Genomic DNA, 21,852 nt, shown 5'->3' on the forward strand with positions numbered 1-21,852 from the left:
TGCATTTACTTGATCATTCAGATAACAGATACCACCCCAATGCCTGTGTTGCACCTAATATTTAAAAGAAGAGTGCTGTAAGGAAATTAGTGAGCATTTATATGTTTTTCTATATATTGTAACATGATGAATTCTAATTTTAAAGTTATGTAAGTGTAGGTATATATATATAGGTAGATCAGGGGAATGGATATCTATTGTGCACAACTATGGAAGTGTTATTCTTTAAAGAATTTAGCCTTCAGTTTCATTCAGTGGCAGATTAATGATTTTGCCATCCCTAGGCCCTGAAATAATTGCCGCCCTCAACCCCATATGAACTTGTTTTAGTTTTTTTACAAATTCGTTTGAACTAAAATGAATCTAAATATCATTAAAATAATTGAACATTTACAAGTTTCATTATAAATAAAATTACAAGTACAGCAGACCCTTGCTTGAATAGAACGATTTCGCTTATAGCGAGGGACCACACATGGATCCAAAACTGAGAACCCTTTATTTCTTCCTTTTGGTCATATTATTAACGTTTAGGATTCTCACGAATATGTTTACTAAATGGCGTCACGCCATCATTGGTGGTTTCAATACACGCTATGATTGGTAGAATCGCAGCGTCACTGATGCCGCGATTACAAAAATGCTATTATAAATTTGCTGCCCCTGCAAATTTGCTGCCCTAGGCCTAGGCCTTGTGGCCTAGGTGATAATACACCGCTGGTTTCATTGGTTTTGACTGTGAATACTAGCAAACTAGGATGTTAAATATGTTTTGTGTGTATCAGATGTTAAATGGCACCAAAATGACAAACAGAAAATCCATAAAAAATTAGCAATTAAGAGCCATATCATCCCCTTTGCCACTGGATACTGGGCTCCATGGAGTAGGAGAGGGATGGGCCTGGGATTTGGCTGCTCTTGGCAGCACTGTACCCTCTTCAACTCTGTGCTTTAACATGCTTCTCCCCTCCCTTATATGGAACACAGACACCTGGGGGTGAAAGCTGGTTATGTGGGGCAGAGGCTATTGAAACCAACCCTGGAAACATGGCTCCTGAAGGAGGCACAAGGTCTCCAGACAGGTGATGTGTCAGGTTTAGAAGCTGTAACTTCTGCTGGGGTGGATGGAGCAAACCACACCTCTTCTTTTATGAAGAAAACTATAAATGCAGTCTCATGCAGTTTCCTAGGGGATGACAGGGCTCTTACGGTTCATATATATCCATACAATGAAAAGGAAGCAGCCTAGAGCTGATTATATGTACTATTTATTTAGGAACTCCATTTATGACAAATTTGCCTCTCTGCCTGCTAATCCATGGAAGCTCAGCAGCTCCTGAGGCTGCTCTCTATTGTGGGGAGTTCTGTCCTCATGGAGACAACTATACAATGGTAAATTTGTCTTTTCAAACCACATTAGTCTCTAGGTGATTTTTCACTTATGTTCTTTTGTTTTATTTTGTTAGGATTGTATCTTGTTTAGCTGATCTCTCTAACTACTTCTTTGCATGTAAAACAGCTAGTAACAGCTATTAGCATTATGTAAATAACAAACATTTTTATCCTGATACTGCAGAGTCCAAACAGCGTATAAAACATATACAAATTGTGAGCACAAAATACAATTTGCACAATATTTGTTCACATTCTCATACATCTTATTAACGGCTACTGCATAAAGCACAGCAACGTTTGATCAGCTGTGCCGCAAAGTTTTGTAGTTAGGATTGCAGCTTTTTGTTACATGCCTCTCAGTGAAAAGAAAAGCACATCACAGCTTTACAAGCTAGATTTTAACTTGTGATATGCCATAACCCTTATTGGCATGCCTCAGTTGAAAAACGAGCATGACATGCCTTCCATTTCACAGAGAACCATTCTGCTGGGATATGCCAGAATCCGCTCCATTCCATGTGAGTTGCAGGTTTCTCTCCCACTTCTCTTAATACTGTGTCCATAAAGCACTCACCCCTAGGCTAGCATGTCTCACCCCTGATTAGAAAGTTCAAAAGGACCTGTGATGTGTTGCACTAATTTCTTTGAGTGCCTCCTGGTATCTGGGCATGGTGCTGCCATTTTCTTCACTCCCTAAAGCTATCAGGTGGCCCCTGTGGGTCTTCTGTGGCTTGGCCCTGTGGCTGAGTCACACAGTCCAAACACCTTCCCTGGTACAACAAACGCAATTAGAAAACATTCCATGCCCTTCAGGATCAATTATAACTAAAATGGTCTGGGCTTAATTCCCTTTCCAAAATTAACTCAGTAGGGGTCCTGCTGCCTGCCCTTGGTTGTGGCCAGAAACTGGGCCTGGCTTGGTTCCTTTGGCTGTGGCCAAGGGCTCATCCTTCCTTATGCCATTGGCTCCAGCCAGGAACTCTCTGGCTAAGCAGCTCCTTTTATTTCAGTCTGCTGGGCCTTGATTGGCTGTTCCTGGTTCCCAGCCCTTCTACCTACTTGAGGACCAGATCTCAATGGTTTCCAGAATGCCTCTCTAGACAAGCCTGGAGGTCTAATACTCACTGCTCTTTTGTTCTCAGAGAAATATTTCCTGGGGCTGGGTGCAGCAGGTTAGTGTGCCTCCCGCAGGGGGGCCCCCCAAAGACCTGGTATACTCCCCACCCAATCATAGTCCCACAAAGTTGTGCCTCAGTTTTACAATGTTTCTGATTTGTCATAGAATTAGATAAAAGGTTATTTTATGCTCTGGGCCTATATTTGAAAATTACTTTTTTTCTGGGTGCTCAGCTCAGAAGATTCCATCCGAGTCGGATATATCAGGCTAAATCCACCACTGTGCCCAATAAGCTCTTGGAAATGCTATGGTGGAGAACCATAAAAGAGCTTAAGTAGAGATGTAGATGTCTGTCTAACTTTATGTCAAAATGTTCAAACTTTGGTGTTTATGTGACTTGCCTGCAGCTACACAGGAGGTATGCGGCAGGGGCTGGAATAGAACCCACATCTCCAGACTCTCATTCCTGTGCTTCAACCTAAACACAGTCTCAAAAGTTTCTCTGAGGGTCAGAAATGGCTCTTCCCCTTGGTTTCTAAAATGCTATAATGAATGAATGCCCTCTTTGTAATTTAGGAGTCAAACAATTATTAGGCCTACATTCACATTAAGGTCCGAAGGATGAGGCAAATAAATATTTCCCTTCTTTTGAGTCACAATAGGGGTACTAGAGGCACATCTCTTATACTTCTTTCCATGAGTAGTCAGTACAAAAATAAATCCTTCCCTAGACAAAAAGGATTTTTAATCTGCTTAGTTATCATAGGAAATAATATTAAAAAATAAAAAAACTTGCAGGGGTAAAATTATGTCACATTTTGTAACAGCTAGCATAATTTAGAGATGGTCTTCATTTGATATAATAGCTTATTTAATTACTTGGATTACTTAATAAATGAAGAATATTGCCCATATTATATTAGTCACAGGTGAAAAAACTACATATATGGATGAGTGTGATCCTTTCAATAGTTTATGGACCCAAAGTCCCCCAGAGACTATCACACATGCACATAATATCACACAAAGAATATATTGCGTTTATGAAATATGTCCAGGATACACAATACCAGAGGGGGCACCAATACCCGACAGAGGCATGGCTGAAATTTGCCTTTTTGGGAGGTGCTCATGCAAAGCTCCACATGCCTTGGGGTAGTTCTGGGGACCGGAGAGAGAAAGGACACATGGACTGGAGTGCCAGAGAGGCAAACTCCAGGATTGTGGTTCAGTGTGGATGCAGTGGCCACAAAACCCCTGCGCAGGGGCCAGGGAAGGACATGAGTTGCTATTTCAGCCTATAGGCTGAAGCAGCAGAGGCAAAGGAACCCTGGTTTTGCCATACTGGACTCTTTGTTAGAGGTAGTGGCTTTCATCATCCCTTCCCCGATGTAGGAAAACTATATAAAGCCCATTTACTTGCCCAATTTATGGTGATTTTTGAATATCACCCTAAATGAATAATTGGCAGAGAGCAATAAAAAGTTTCAGTTTTATTCTAGCCACATATTTATTCAGATTATTCAATCACATCTATTAAATAAGTGTATGTGTCCTAACTAACTTTTCAGAGGACAGCAATATCATATACAGCTACAATTTTGGTTAGAGGCTCAAACACTCAATATGCTCAAACGCATATATTGTTTCTTGTTTAGGTGGTATACATGTACAGAATCTAAGATCAGTATCAAACCATAAGTGTGTCTGAAGATTTTTCCATTCAATTTTTTTTAAAAAAATCCCCTTTCCATCTCCTCCCCTATTTTTTTTCCTACAGAGCATTTATTTTTATAGAAAATAACTGCCATTTTGACAGATTAGAATCTTTTTCTTTTATATCATATCACAGTTCTCTCCCTTCCCACCCCCCACCCCCCTGATCTACTCAGGATGCACAGACATTCTTCTGAGGCAGGTTACAAACATGTTTGGGCTTGAAAACAAAGTTGGTATGTCCAGGCAGCTATGATTAAAAGCTTAAAAATATATTTTAACCCAATTATGTTTCATTATAATAGCATCAAGTTATCTCCATATATGATAACATTGACGTAGAACTACAGAGATTTTTCCAAACAAAGTACAAATGGTTAGAGAAAGAAGCTGAAGGTGCAAATGACCTGAATATTTTAATAAAGCCTTTTAACTAATATAGTTAAAATCCAGAGTTCACATATTTTTTCCTCTTACAAATCTGAATTATTACTACTATTTGGGGGTGTGATTCTGCAAAGTGCTGAGTGCCTCCCGCTAAATGCTGAGCTAGATGCTCATCACCTCACCCATCAGTCCCTGTGACTGCCTGGACCTGGTTAAAAGCGTAAGAAGCTATATGAAAAGCATGTCTAAAAACTTCTTAAGCCACAGAAAGAAATCTTAACTTCATTACTTAGATGACTAGATTACGCACATTAACCACAATATTATTACTACATAACACTGTAAAAAGCCATTTTATGGTTTGTTGGTAACTTGACACCAAGTAATTTAACTAACCGTTATTTGCAAAGATACTGTATTAACCACAGAGTCAGAGTTTGGAACAGGGTAAAAAAAAAAAAAGATCAAACTGTAAATTTGTGGTTGGCACAGGTTTATTGAAAAGTACAGAACATATGGAATGCAGAATGCAGTGTTATCTTATTGAAATATGAGTATTAAATTTATGACAAACGTCTGAACCAAACAGTAAACTGCAACAGCATTTCACTTCTTAAAAGCACACTAGTAAGTAATACTATTAAGAAAGTGGTGTCCCACTGTTGAACAGCAGATTGTAACTGATATAACATTAAGTATACTTGACGTTTTTAAGTATTAATCATATTTCAATTGAAAACAAATGTTAATGTCCTCTAGTTAAAAGAGTGTTAGGCATCACACAACCTTAAATCTTTAATCTTGCCTGTCCGATTATTTGTACTGCAAGGTGAAATAAAAATGTAAAATGGTAAATCTGGAACAAAACCAAAATAAGGTTTGAGGAAACAAGCAACAACCTAATTACAACTGTACCCTGCCAACCTTAATTAAACTCCACACAGGTACTTAAGGTCATTATTAATAAAAATATTTTACAAACTATTATTTTAGCTAATCATAAACATTTGGATAGTTATCAGTCTCAATTTATCACTTCTGTGATTCTGCAATTTATATAGGGATGTTAAAAACAGCCCTCCACCATACTTCCAATAACCTATTTCAGTGTGTGCCCACACGGACCTCATCAAGTAGCCAATGAGTTGCCCTTTCATTGTGAGTAAGTGACTAATATCTATACTGGCTCTAAAGAAAGACACTTTTCATAATCGCACAACAATCTGCTAAATGAAAACATATGGATAGGCTTAGGCAAAGCCTGCCAGGGGTCTTTATTGAATGGAAAACAGGTGCTTTATTTTTGTGCCATGTAATACCCCATTTACCCGCAAGTCCAAAGGTTATAGGACTAATAGCTGCCTTGTGGTAATCAGGGAAAGCAAAGACACTGGCCATGGTTAAACATCTGGGTCATATTTTACATACTTGCAACATATGCTTCAGGTTCAATTAAAGTGAGGCTTTGGCACATTTATTAATCTTTTTACTTTTATCCCATAAGAGGACCCATTGACCTGACTTTACTATTATACCATATGAGAAAACAGAAGTAATGACAGCTGGAGGTCAGTACCTGCCAGTACTGCAAAACATGCATTTGTTTTCTCACCAAATTTCATGATGCACAAAACTTTAAGATTAGGAATCTATGAATTTAAAAAAGGAGTATAGCACTGTGCTCCTTCAATTCAGACACACCAATATTAAAAATCTTCATCATCATCTTCATCCGCAAACACTACATGATACAACTTAAAGGAGGAAACTGGCAAAAAAAAAAGCTTGTTATCTGATTTATAGTTTAGTATCTGAGATAAAATGTCCATTCTAAGAATAACTGTTTACACTGTACAGTACAAGCATTTTTTTAAATAAAAAATATGTATGTCATTTTCTTTTCCATTCAAGATGTGATTTTCATGATAGCATAGTGAATTATAAGAGCTCAAATAAAACTTATATATTAATGAAACAAGACTTTGAATTTATAGAAATCAACCTACATGCCTTTCATATAAGAAATGCACTGCTCTTAGGCATTAAATAAAGACTACCACTGAATTCACACAGTAATTTAAGCACTCACCTTCAGTCAACGTTGGTAACTATATCTGTAAGTGTGTTAGAACTCTGGTGTCAGTTTCAGACAGCTAAACACTAGATTACAATTGATACAGCTCCAGAGATTTGGTGTTATTTCTAACCTGGTATGTTCTGTTTGGCATCTACCAAATTATTAAATTACTGTACTTTTTGAATTGATCAGATTTATTAACATTTCCAGGAATACGCATACTGTACTACTAGGATGAAGCTCTTATAGTTGCTTTAATAATAAAGCAGCAACAAGCAGGGGAAAATGGCCATAAATGGATGGCAGATCAGTGTTTATCAGAAGAGAAATGATGATTCAGAGCTTGCATGTTGAGTTAAAATACAAGCTCTCTACACCTACATGATTGACCTTTGCAATAAATCATGTATTTTATTGCCAGAAGTGTATGCTCATATCATTTAGTGCTAAAAACTAGCACGTGTTTTGTAAAAAGGAGAATGTTATTACAGTGTTTGATTATTCCAAAATTATGTAGCTAATGATTTAAATGATGTACAGAAGAATTTCATATATCTTTCTGTCAATTCTAAAATGTTTGAACTAGCAATAGAATGAGGGAAATACTCTTTTTTTTATCCTCCCTCAAATCTTGGGTTAGCTAACAGAAAAATAATCATTCAGGGGATTAACTAATCACAGTGAATTTTCTGACATTTCAAATACTTGCTGCCAGCATACGAATTCTTACAATGGTATATAACTGTACATCTCTACTAGAAACAAAGGTCAAGGGCATAAATTAAGATACACTGTTTTTCTCCTCTCTTAAAAAAAAGAATTCATTGCTCTATTATAACAGAACTAGGGAGAACATTTGTGAAGGTCAAAATTGTCTGTATTTAATGCAAAGCTGTTTTAAAATCTGTATTTTTTCTCTTTCATGTCTCATTTTTTGGTATGCAAATCCCAAAGGCAACAACAAGGCTGTTTTCACCGCACTTGTCTCTCCATCACTCCATTGTTTCAGTGAGGTCATTCTAATTTCCTCCCTCTGGTTTTTCCCTCTCCCCAGGGGACAACCAATCCAAGCTTGGCTCAGTAAGATGTGGAAACGAGTTGTTATTTACTGTGGTTGCAATCCTCAACTCAACCAGCAGGCCAGGAATTGAACCATGTATTCTCAAAGGCTGAAAGATCCACAACAGTCTCCTAGCTTGCTGGGCCACAATGCCAGCTCCAAATCAAGCAGACGTCTATGAGAATTGTAATTATTTAAATATCATACAGAGTGCAGAACATATCAGCTATTCTTCTACCAAGTAATTCACTGAAAATTACAGATGGCAATATCCCATTTTCAACCAGTGTGGAGTTATTATTTTTACACCATTTCCCCCCCTAAAGTACAGCCCTATTTATAATACCCAAGACAGGACAAATGTTTGTCCTTCAGAAACAGTTGTCACTGCAGTTATCTTCACAAGAGCTATCAAGTTCCAGACAAGCTGAATTATTTTTGTTCCTGGCAGAAAAATATTCTACCCAGCTCTGGACAAAAAAAGAAGAGGATTTATAGTCCTCTATCCCTTCCTACAACATACAGTAGCATTGTTAGGATGATAAACAGCTCTGTCCAATTTTCTGGACTAAAACACTTCAACTCCTTTTTTAACTGTCTGTAAAAACAGTGTCATGTCTAAATTCTCCCATCCCCAGGTACCCAAGTGCTAGGAAAGATAATTACCTTGTCATCTCTGTCATCCTCTTCTTCCTCGTCCTCTAGCATGTCCTCCACTACCTACCGACAGAAACAGTAGTAGTTGTCATAATTTAAAAAGGAAGAGTTTTGTTCTGTCAATAGTAAACCTTTTGTAGATGAAAACTTTATTAACATTTGAAATAAATGCACAGAAGGAAAATGTACAACTATAAGATCATTTGATCTAGAGATTCAAATTTAATAAAGTGTTATAATTTTAATTGACCTACATTAGGGAATAAGATACTAAAAACCTCTACCTGTATAAAATGCTATCTTGACAATTTAAGTATTTAAAAGGTAATTCAAAATTCACTCTAGGATATTTTTAACTAAGGAATCCTTTTTACCAGCTCTAGTGGTGGCTATTAAATACAGTACAAGTGCTTACTTTGGATTTACAGCTAACCTGAGAAACATACAACATTTTGAACTTAATTTACATTGCTCATCAGGAGGGTTAAGAAGCTTTCAATCCCAAGAACAAATTCATGCCAGCTTGCTTCTTTATGGCAATGGCCTATGGGAGTGACCCAGGGTGCATGCTGTATTATCATCAGCATAGCGTTTCCTAATAGTGATTTTGAACTATTAGTATATCTAACATACTGCACATGCATCTCTCTCTCATTATGTATAACTGTACTACATGTGTGCCCATATCTGTCCATTTAAATATATTGTGGACAGGTAGATTAATATGTGAGAGAAAGAGAGGATACCTACCACTTAAGGTTTTATGTGTTCAAGGCACTGTACTCACATTAATAATTAATCTTCATTGTATTGTTGTGAGATAAGTAAATATTATACCCATTTTACACACCAAGAGAGAGAGAGTGACTTTCTCTAGGCGCTTGGAGAGTTAATGGCAGAACCAGACGTAGAACTCAGAAATTCCTGCTTAATAACCCCATGATCAAACGTCCAAACTATGGGCCAAATTCTCTGCTGGTGTAAATGGAAGTAGAGTTGTACCTCTTTATACCAAAAAATAATTTGTCTCTATATCTGTATAGATGCAAAAGTCAAGACACAGCTGTAGATACAAAAGGTGAAAATTCTGGTCTATTTTACTGTGAGTTGTAAACTAAAATCATAGCATACATCATTACAGAGGAAGAAGTTAAACCATAATTCTATATTATAAAGTATAATGACAAAAGAGGATGTCACATTAGAAACTTAAGGAACATATTCTTTGCTCTGCAGGAGGACACAGATACTCCCATCAGCCCTAAAGAAAACTACATATGTTCGCTCACCAGAGTTTCAGTTGCTATCGTATATTGAAGCAAGATTCCAATTTTGACCTGCAGTGCTGCAGAGGTACAAAACAGCCTCTAACACAGACTAAAAGCTAGCCCTTAATTTGTATGTCAAGTATATAAAGCATATTAAAACCAGGAAGTGATGTAAAATGTTGTCCAAGATATGAAATTTACAAGAGGATTCTATATTTTCAGGCAATAAATTACCACTATAATAATAATGTAGAGACAAAAAAGTAAGTTCTTGCCCTAAGAATTTAATAATGTAAAGACCAGATGGTGACCATATCCTGCGTGGGTACAGACGGTGAAAAGAAGGCACAAGAAGCCTTCTACCCTTTCAGCTCTCCATGCAGCGGCAGGACAAAACTGCAATCTCACACATCTGCACACACCTCTTGCAGTGAGTAGGCTGGCCATGAAAGGGAACTCACTCCGCACCTTCTCAGGGGGTGTAGCAGTGAGTGAGCTTCCCCTTTATATCAAGGATCTCTGATAGCGAGCGTGCCTAAAGGAGGCATAGTGCCTATTGGAGATTCCAACTGCAGCCATACAGAGCCATCCCACCCCCACTCAATGCCTTAAAGCACAAGAACACTCTAAATTTGTCACACGTGCCATTTAAAATAATATGTTTAGACTATTTCTTTTTGAATCTTAGTCCAAAGAGCCAACAATAATTGACTGGATAAGCTATTTATGGCTTAGTGTGAATAGTGATCCTGAATTAGTGCAGGGAGATGTGCTAGACAACCTACAAAGTTCTTTCTTTTCCAGTTGTCTACAATATAAATACTAATGTATCTGCAAGATGTCCTATCCAGAGACCTAAAGGTACGTTAGTTTGAGTTCTGAGACATGCTATATTAAGTCCTTGGCCAGTACTAAAACAAACACTGCTAATCCAAGGGATAAGCCATTGATCCAGTGACTGATATCTGATGAACCACCAGAGTAGAAATGAATGTGGTATGACACCGGACGGCTGAGATCCACAGCCTCCCTGTGGTATGTAGTATTTACTTTTAGATATTGTAGATCACAAAAAAATGGACCATGGACACATATCACTCTGGCCTGATCTGAGTGACCACTATCTTGTGATGCTCTGGACCTAGAAACAATATTTTATGCCACTAGAAGCAGCAGGAAATCCAAGTTGTCTGATGATATAAAGTATTAAACTAACTCTAGTAGTTTGTGGGCTATTACTAAAACAATAAGTAAACTCATACAGTGCTTTCTAGCCATAGATCTCAAATCACTTATCAAAGGAAGGTAAAATTTTTTATCCTGATAGGGAAATTGAGGCATAAAGAGGTCAAACAACTTACCCTAGGTCATACTACAAGTAGGGTGACCGGACACCAAGTGTGAAAAATCGGGATGGGGTAGGAGGTAATAGGAGCCTATATAAGAAAAAGACCCAAAAATCAGGACTGTCCCTATAAAATTGGGATATCTGGTCATCCTAACTACAAGTCCTTGGCAGACCTGGGAACAGAATCCAAGTAGCTAGAGTATCAGACCAGAAATGAAAGTGAGAGTACTGAGGGATTGCAGAAGCCCTATATTATATGTATGAAAATTTCATTTAAAATGTAAAGTTGAAATACAAGCTTTACCTGTGAGCACGTGTCATATGTGTGCATTCGGTGCAAGGAGCTTCTGGGCTGTCAGAGACCGCGTACGGGCTTTGGAGGCCAGGGTGGCGGAACTGGAGGAGCTAAGGGAGGCAGAGAGGTATGTTGATGAGGCTTTCCAGGACACTGTAGAATTGTCCCACCTCTGGTCAAACAGCCCCTGCGCTGTTGAGGAGGATGAAAGGCCCAGAGAAGGAGAGCAGTCAACGGAAGCAGAGGGAAACCTTCCCATAGTTGGGACCCTCCTTCCAGATGGTGTTAGGGTATCCTCTCGCACTGAGGTTACCTCTCCAGGGGAGGGAACTCCAGTCACTAGGAAAAGGCAGGTGTTAGTAATGGGAGATTTGATCATTAGAAACATAGATAGCTGGGTTTGTGATGACCAGGACAACCGTATGGTGACTTGCCTGCCTGGTGCGAAGGTTGCGGATCTCTCAAGACATCTGGATAGTAGTACTGAGGCGCAGCACATGTAGGTACCAATGACACAGGGAAGGGTAGGAAAGACATCCTGGAGGCCAAATTTAGGCTGCTAGGGAAGAGACTGAAATCCAGGACCTCTATGGTGGCATTCTCAGAAATGCTCCCAGTTCCACGCGCAGGGCCAGGTAGGCAGGCAGAGCTTCAGAGTCTCAATGCGTAGATAAGACGATGGTGTAGAGAGGAGGGGTTCAGATTCATTAGGAACTGGGGAAACTTTTGGGATGGTGGGATCCTATACAGGAGAGATGGGCTCCACCTAAACCAAAGTGGAATCAGACTGCTGGCACTTAACATTAAAAAGTTTTTAAACTAGGAGATGGGGGAAAGCCGACTGCTGCAGAGGAGCACGTGGATCAGACAGAGACTTCTCTGAGAGGAGAGTCTATTGATAGAGAATCTCCAGGTTATAGTCAGGAGCGGAGAATGGAAGAGGAGAATCTAGGGGCCAGATCAGACGAGAAACATTCACATAAAAAAACTGGACACATCAGAAAAGGGCAGACAAATAAACAGTGACAAGTTTTTAAAGTGCTTGTACACAAATGCTAGAAGTCTAAATAATAAGATTGGTGAACTAGAGTGCCTTGTGATAAAGGAGGATATTGATATAATAGGCATCACAGAAACCTAGTGGACTGAGGACAATCAATGGGACACAATCATTCCAGGGTACAAAATATATCGGAAGGACAGAACAGGTCGTGCTGGGGGGGGGCACTATATGTGAAAGAAAATGTAGAATCAAATGAAGTAAAAATCTTAAGTGAATCCACATGTTCCATAGAATCTCTATGAATAGTAATTTCATGCTCTAATAAGAATATAACATTAGGGATCTATTATCGACCACCTGATCAGGATAGTGATAGTGATGATGAAATGCTAAGGGAAATTAGAGAAGCTATCAAAATTAAGGACTCAATAATAGTGGGGGATTTCAATTATCCCCATATTGACTGGGAACATGTCACCTCAGGATGAAATGCAGAGACAAAATTTTTCAATACTTTAAATGACTTCTTCTTGGAGCAGCTGGTACGGGAACCCGCAAGGGGAGAGGCAACTCTCGACTTAGTCCTGAATGGAGCGCATGAGCTGGTCCAAGAAGTAACTATAACAGGACCGCTTGGAAATAGTGACCATAATATAACAACATTTAACATCCCTGTGGTGGGAAGAACATATCAGCAGCCCAACACTGTGGTATTTAATTTTTAAAAAGGGGGACTATGCAAAGATGAGGGGGTTAGCTAAACAGAAATTAAAAGGTACAGTGACTAAAGTGAAATCCCTGCAAGCTGCATGGATGCTTTTTAAAGACAACATAATAGAGGCCCAACTTAAATGTATGCCCCAAATTAAGAAACACAGCCAAAAGAACTGAAAAAGAGCCACTATGGCTTAACAACCATGTAAAAGAAGCAGTGAGAGATAAAAAGGCATATTTTAAAAAGTGGAAGTCAAATCCTAGTGAGGTAAATAGAAAGGAGCATAAACACTGCCAAATTAAGTGTAAAAATATAATAAGAAAAGCCAAAGAGGAGTTTGAAGAACAGCTAGCCAAAAAATCAAAAGGTAATAAAATGTTTTTTTTAAGTACATCAGAAGCAGAAAGCCTGCTAAACAACCTGTGGGGGCCCCTGGATGATCGAGATACAAAAGGAGCACTTAGAGATGATAAAGTCATTGTGGAGAAACTAAACAAATTCTTTGCTTCAGTCTTCACGGCTGAGGATGTTCAAGAGATTCCCAAACCTGAGCCGGCTTTTGTAGGTGACAAATCTGAGGAACTGTCACAGATTGAAGTGTCACTAGAGGTGGTTTTGGAATTAATTGATAAACTTAACATTAACAAGTCACCAGGACCAGATGGCATTCACCTAGGAGTTCTGAAAGAACTCAAATGTGAAGTTGCGGAACTATTAACTAGGGTTTGTAACCTGTCCTTTAAATCGGCTTCTGTACCCAATGACTGGAAGTTAGCTAATGTAACGCCAATATTTAAAAAGGGCTCTAGAGGTGATCCCATCAATTACAGACCAGTAAGTCTAACTTAAGTACCAGGCAAATGAGTTGAAACAGTAGTAAAGAATAAAATTGTCAGACACCTAGAAGAACATAAATTGTTGGGCAAAAGTCAACATGGTTTCTCTAAAGGGAAATCATGTCTTACTAATCGATTAGAGTTCTTTGAAGGGATCAACAAACATGTGGACAAGGGGGATCCAGTGGACATAGTGTACTTAGATTTCCAGAAGGCCTTTGACAAGGTCCCTCACCAAAGGCTCTTACATAAATTAAGTTGTCATGGGATAAAAGGGAAGGTCCTTTTATGGATTGAGAACTGATTAAAAGACAGGGAACAAAGGGTAGGAATAAATGGCAAATTCTCAGAATGGAGAGGGGTAACAAGTGGTGTCCCCCAAAGGTCAGTCCTAGGACCAATCCTATTCAATTTATTCATAAATGATCTGAAGAAAGGGGTAAAAAGTGAGGTAGCAAAGTTTGAATATGATACTAAACTGCTCAAGATAGTTAGGACCAAAGCAGACTGTGAAGAACTTCAAAAAGATCTCACAAAATTAAGTGATTGGGCAACAAAATGGCAAATGAAATTTAATGTGGATAAATGTAAAGTAATGCATATTGGAAAAAATAACCCCAACTATACATACAATATGATGGGGGCTAATTTAGCTACAACAAATCAGGAAAAAGATATTGGAGTCATTGTGGATAGTTCTCTGAAGATGTCCATGCAGTGTGCAGAGGCGGTCAAAAAAGCAAACAAGATGTTAGGAATCATTAAAAAGGGGATAGAGACTAAGACAAAGAATATATTATTGCCCTTATAAAAATTGATGGTACGCCCACATCTTGAATACTGTGTACAGATGTGGTCTCCTCATCTCAAAAAAGATATACTGGCACTAGAAAAGGATCAGAGAAGGACACCTAAAATGATTAGGGGGGTTGGAACGGGTCCTGTATGAGGAGAGATTAAAGAGGCTAGGACTTTTCAGCTTGGAAAAGAGGAGACTAAGGGGGGAAATGATAGAAGTGTATAAAATCATGAGTGATGTGGAGAAAGTAGATAAGAAAAAGTTATTTACTTGTTCCCATAATACAAGAACTAGGGGCCACCAAATGAAATTAATGGGCAGCAGGTTTAAAACAAATAAAAGGAAGTTCTTCTTCATACACTCAACTTGTGGAACTCCTTGCCTGAGGAGGTTGGGAAGGCTAGGACTATAACAGCGTTTAAAAGAGAACTGGATAAATTCATGGCTGTTAAGTCCATTAATGGCTATTAGCCAGGATGGGTAAGGAATGGTGTCCCTAGCCTCTGTTTGTCAGAGGGTGGGGATGGATGGCAGGAGAGAGATCACTTGATCATTGCCTGTTAGGTTCACTCCCTCTGGGGCACCTGGCATTGGCCACTGTTGGTAGACAGGATACTGGGCTACATGGACCATTGGTCTGACCCAGTACAGCCATTCTAATGTTCTTATAAGCTGACAAAAGTAAAGAAATTAACTTGCATTGCTGGGAAAAAAACACTAAAAGCCTTACCTTGGGGGGAAGGAAAACAAACAAACAAAAAAGCCACTAAGGACAAAGTGTCAGCCTCAACTCTGAATTGTAGCTATTTACTGGTTCTTACTGTAACTTTAAACATTATTTAATCTATGGAGGGATTTTTGTGATTAATTCCCTCAAAAAAAATCAAATCCATCCTTTGAAACAAATGCTTGTTATCTAAGTTAATTGCTTAAATGTGTTTAAAAGCATTTATAGAACCCTTGTTATCCCTTACTACTTGTAAGACCAGAATGGCTCCTTTGGAGATAAATATGAATATTTATTGAGAATGGCCATTAAGGATGACGTTTATCCCATCCTGAACAAAGCCCAAACAGAGTAAGTCTTAGTGCAGGAACTTTACAGGTGTTGGGAATGGAATTCACCCTTTCCAACAAGTGGCCAGTCCTCAGTGCTGTAACACAGTTCCTCCATGGCCTCTATTTCATTTGGTGGGCCATTCCCTCAAAACTCTTCAGGTGAGATTCTATGCTGCACCTCTCAGAAGTTTCAGCACAGAACTTGCAACCCAGTGAGGAACGGGGGTGGGAGGAAGAGGGGGTGCACACAACGTGGCTTTCAGCCACCTTTGTTCCTTCATGCTCCTAGGCTGTCCTGGGGTTGGAGAGACCCGCACTGTAACAGACAGATTTTTCAGCGTTATCTAAGTTACAGCAGCCTCCGTAGAGTTGCTCTAAGGGCTACAATCTTGCATACTGTGGCCCTGCTCCTGGAACACCCCCTACACCAGGGCTTAAGAGAGGGTGTGCAAGAGGCAGTCTTTCTTCACTACCTGCCCTTGGAGAATCCTCCTTTGGGAAGTTATGGGGCTTTTAGGGCACCTTTACACCACTATGGCTCTTTGACACAGCACAAAGGAGGTTGAGCTGGGGGTGAGAATCTCACTTTTCCTTTTTCAGTCTTTGGTCTCATAAGTTTAGCTCCTGTGGCTCACAATGAGGGCGCTGACCACAGTGATCCCGAACAGACAGGTGTGGAGAACAGTCCCTGAGGAATGATGTGTGACCATTTCAGTTGCATCCCTCTATCCTCCTACATCCCCACCATGGGGCTTGGTGTGGAGGGCCTTGCCTGGGACTTCTGCACCTTGGTGAATTTCACCCAAAGAGCTAAGTTCTGAAAAATGGAGCTAAGACACTCCACTGTTACACCTACTTTTTCCCTTAGGGATGGTTACATGCAAAGTTCCACCAGTGTAACTAAAAATATGATACATATTCAGTTTAATTAAACCAGGGCCCAAGGTTGCATGGAGTCATTTAACTGAACTGTAAACCCCTACAAATCAGGGTTTGCAATGGAAATACTGACACCACCTTAGCTGTCATTGCAAATAATGACACTTTGTTTAGATCACAAACACTCTTATTCTAAATAATCAGGATAATATTTCACACCTGTACTGTGATTTTCATCCAAGGATCTAAAACAGAATTACAGACATTAATAAACTAAGCCTCACAATACTGCTATGACCTATAGAGTATTATTATTATTATTATAGCTGAGAAGTTTGACTTGCCCAAAGTCATACAAAAAGTCTGTGACAGCCAAAAATCGAACCCAGATCTCCAGTTCCCAACTCCTGCTGTTTAGCCAGATGATTTTCCCCCTTCTCCCATGTTATGCCATCCTATTTTCTCATTCCATGTTAGTCACATCATCAATTAAACTAAGCTTTAGGAGTGTCAAATTGTCTGGAAATGAAAAATGATTTAACTCAGTTATTGTATCAAAATAAAACATAATAAAAGTACTTCAATCTCTCGGCAGCATAAATTATTCTTTATGGCATATGAAGCATTGACCCATGTTTTCACTCATAATGAAACTTTGAAAGAAGAGTTAGAAAAAAAGATGCAGAGCAAAAGCATATCACTACAATGATACAGTGGATCAGATGAAATTCAGATCCTCAAGTTTCTTAAGACTGGTTGCTACCCAAAATTGAAACAATGAAAACAGAATCCTTATAACCACATGATACAGAAAGAATCTGCAAGCTGAAGTCTTTTTTTTAAAATACAATTAAGAACAACCTATTTCCACAGGCACATAAAGCAAGGATTTATAAGATCATTACAGCAAATGCAAATTCAACAGATTCCAGCTTTTGAGTTTAACACCATACTTAGGATCAAACCAACAGTAAGAAAAAGGATTTTTTTCTTTGACTCTAGCTGGCTGCTTTTCAAATAAACCTTATAGGTGCTACTTTGGTCTTCAGCAACACAGTACATTAATCCAGACATCTATAACAATATCATGTTTTTTCAATGAGAAAAAATATTAAAGGGAAAAACATATCAGTTAACAAAATATCAGTTATTTTATAAAAAGTTTTAAGAAAAAAAATCTTAGATCAGCCCTAGAATACTCACTCTAAATTATGCTTTCCGATACCTTGCTTGAAATCAAGGTAGTATTAATCAAACAAAGGAAGGGCACTGGGGAAATCAGAAAGATCTAATGCAAGCAGTTAAAAGTGACATGACCTTCTGTAATGTCACTTGTCACAGCCTTATATGCCACACACTGGTAGAAGGTCTTGAAAGAACCTGATTCTTGGTACTGTTCCTTGAATATAAGACTAATACAGATGACATTTTAAAAAACACACGTAGACAGCCTTAAATATGGAATATCAGCTACTGTATGGCCAAACACTAAGCAGATTATATTAAAATGTTGCGAAACAAAGCCTTTCCTGTACTAAATAGTTTTGCACAGCAAATACTTTACAGAAAAACACATGCAGAATAATTTGTATATAATGATAGGAGATCACTCTTGCCCCATTCCCACTTTCTACAATGTAACAGAATTCTGTCTGCAAATGCTGCATAATTCACAGTGTGTTACTGGAGCACTTGTAACAGAAGCCACTTTATACAGTAAGTTAGTTACATTCAGAAATATACAGAAGAAGCTTCACTACCCTCTTTATGCTTTGCAAGAGAAGAAAATTGGACTAGCATGTACATGTAGAATTTAGTTGGCAATTAATTACTTCTTTTAGTTATTCTTCTTCTAGAGTTTTAAAAAATCAAACTATTTATTATTAATTCATTAAAAGATGGGATTTGGGAGTAGTGGGACTGTTCAATGTAACATCTAATAGCAACATCAATAAAACAGTAGTACAGTCAGATTCCAATTATTTACAACCATTTTAGGTCAGAATAAGAGTGAAGAATAACTCAATTCCAAAGATCCTTAACAAAATCTACTGAAATTAAAAATTTTCACACAAAGGAAGTATATTAACTGCATGTATAATGCTAACAAAATTGTTTCTTACTTTAGAACACTCTTGCAGTTTCTAGAAGAAAAGTTACTACATAATCACAGCAAATGCACAGTGATTAAGTACATTCTTCTACCACCAACTTTTCTATAGCTATTCCAATGGAAACAACTGTGTGGGTAAAGGGGTATTTTGATAAATTTCCAAGTGAGTAGTACCACAATACTCTTTTACTCTAATACGCAATGTAAGAGAATTCAAAAGGAAGAACCACCATAGTCATCCAGATGTGTTTAATGAATGAAATCTTAATATAATTTAAAGGACAAATCCTGTGAAGTGCTCAGCAATTCCTAAAAAGGAGTAGGGAGGTGCCCTGAACTGGTAGTTCAAGTGTTCAGCACTTCTGATTTGCTCAGCACCTCAATGGATTGGGCTTTAAAACACTAGTTTCAAATGAAAAACATGTAATATTCTAATTTATTTTGTTAAAATGTCCAAATGCCTGCAGACACTAATATTTTGATATAACCTATCACAAATCAGGAGCCTGCTCCTGCTCCCATTGAAATCAAAGAAAACAGGATTGGGTCCCAAATGAACATTTCCACCCTACAGCTGGTTAGCTGTATTCTTCAGCACAGTCTGGAGTTCTTTTAGATAATTTTGTCTCCGTGTAAACTGACTACAACATGTGTTGGTATGTCAGTGGATTTACAACACTTCTGTGTAAATGTAATATAAAATTATTGAATGTGTATGGATTGAGAAGGATTCCCAAAATTGTTCAGGCTATTTCAGGCATCTTGAAAGTACCTGAGGTCAAACTGAAAATGTTCACAATCAATAAGCTTGTTATTACTGTGTTTATGTGGTCATAGTCACAAAAGGACATCTGCTTTTCTCATAGGGTTGTTGAGGAGGAATTTTTCAAAAGACCTAGCTTAATTAAAATATCCATCTATTTTACATCATATTTATAGAGACAATAAAACTCACTAACAGATTTTAATTTAACAATGTAGTATATTTGAAATACAATTGAACTTATGGTAGCTCCTGAGTTTGATTCACACCATTAAAGATTTGACCTTGAAGTATTTCATCGACAGGAGTCATCAAGATAACTGAACTACTAGATGTAATAATAATTAGTGTGATAAGCTTGCCAGTAAGGCTGAATATATTGCAGTACAAAAGAGGAGACTAAAAAGAAAGGCATTAGTACTTTACTGCTAAAAGACTTTCTGATTTTTACAGATACAATTATTTCTTCTTACAGAATACATTTCTTTGGCTCATTCTGGGAAGTGCTCATGATGTAATTTAGTCTAATGCTTAATAGGAAATGTGACTTTAACGTGGCTATCAGATGCCTTTTGATGCATGTCACTGATTACATACAGTCTGGTAATATCAACAAAGGAATTTTTTACTTGCAGTATAAGAAGTTTCTCTGCAATATACTTTATTGCACAAGAACATATAACTTTTTGCTTGATATCAGCTTAAGATGCACCCACTATTTAGCTGCTAAAGTAGTTAAGACTAAACAATTTTCATATAAAATATGGCATCAGAAGTAGTTTTTCAATGCATTTCTTTAAATATTTGGAACTCAATGCTTTCAGGAATTCTAGCTGATATTTACACAAAGCATTGTGAACAGAATACTAGGTTTTTATTTGAAGTATGTCTCCATCTAAAGGCTTCAGAATGTACTGTATGTTTGTCTTGTAGACAAAATACGATCTGTCTGGCTTTATGACATTTTTTAAACCAGTGAAGCAGAAAAAATATTCGACATTTGGCTAAATATAAGTTGTTAATTTATTACACAACAAACTTTTAAACAATAACATTTTAAAATATTTTGTCACCATGGAGTTTAAATGAAACATTGACAATAAAGTAGTTTATTATATTTCTTGTCAACAGAATTAAAATGTAATTGTTTGTCTTAAATTTGATCATTAACTTTTCAGCCAGCACTAGGATTCCAGGAGGACAAACCACCACTCATCTACATATATACTTACACCACAACATGTACATTTGTTTAAATAACTGAGTTTCTGAGTGGTACCAAAAGTTAGGATACTTAAAGTTGGAGCAGCATTTTTGCCTTGTCACATATGTGGACTTGTATATCCATATTATACATGTCATTGTAACATTAGCCCAGGTGATTATGACAACTCCTTTTAGGTAATTATATATTTGGAGAAACACACTAATTTTGGAAAACAACTTGAAAATTACTGAGATCTAGTCTGAATTAACATCCATATGCTTAAAAATACCTCATATAATGGGATTTTTTACTCCAACACTAAATTGTTCTTAGTTTAAAGAATATTGACCAAGACATGTTGGAGCTGCTACAGTATTATGTCAATCCAGTAGTTACATAAGTCTGGACACAAATGAAAAAATATCATTAAGAAATTCTGTACAAAAGAATGCCTATGCATTTTCCATACAATAGTCTAAGGCTTCAGGGGAAAAAAAGTTTTGCAAAATTTCACTTTAAAAATGACTCTGTTTTGAGGAAAAAAGGGTAAAAATCTTTCTAAAATGAACATTTCTGGGATTTGTTTCCCTTTCTGTAAGCAAAAGCAACTGAAAATAAGCTAGGGTTGGAGAAGTTTTTTAAAAAGTGCTATTGGGCTGAGACCTTGTATGCCCTGTTAGTGAGTTTCTATAGCAGAGATACAATATAAAACCTCGAAGGCAGAGAATTATAATGGAAGCTTAGACAGCCTTCTTAACTATAGTGGCATGAATAGCCAACTTTAATAATACATTCCTCTTCATTGTAGACGAGAAATGCTGCATAACCAACCTAATTTTTTCTTTATGTAGTGTACTGTGTGATTGCTAAATTACTGCATAATGTATTTGTAATATTTATAGTACTAACATTTAGTTAAATAACGTTTATGTAAGATTTATGTTGATTTTTTCATTTCTCATTTAATGGCAGATTATGAAGAGTCTGTTTCATAAAGATAATTCTCCATTTAAATTCATCAGGCCATTAAATATTAAAATTATGTTTCTGATGCAATCTAGAACAAATTTGTCCAGCTTCAGTGATTATTTGCATTCATAAAAATTAGGCTTGATTAATAAAATTTAAATGCTTGATTAAGCTGACATTTTCATGTTT

General features: G+C 37.6%; 1 protein-coding gene across 12 annotated transcripts in view; it reads right to left on the minus strand.

The window, feature by feature from the left end:
• Positions 1-21,852, minus strand: part of MCTP1 (multiple C2 and transmembrane domain containing 1) — a 444,146-nt gene that overhangs the window by 53,353 nt on the left and 368,941 nt on the right. For 11 of the 12 annotated variants that reach the window (XM_039545048.1, XM_039545043.1, XM_039545040.1 and 8 more), the window contains one exon: positions 8,419-8,472. In XM_039545048.1, the coding sequence (XP_039400982.1) occupies positions 8,419-8,472 (54 nt within the window). Of the gene's footprint in view, positions 1-7,535; positions 7,928-8,418; positions 8,473-21,852 lie in introns of those variants that run through there. The other variant, XM_039545042.1, reaches the window with a different exon arrangement.

Source organism: Mauremys reevesii, linkage group 6 (genome assembly GCF_016161935.1).
Source record: "Mauremys reevesii isolate NIE-2019 linkage group 6, ASM1616193v1, whole genome shotgun sequence".
Classification (NCBI taxonomy): domain Eukaryota; kingdom Metazoa; phylum Chordata; order Testudines; family Geoemydidae; genus Mauremys; species Mauremys reevesii.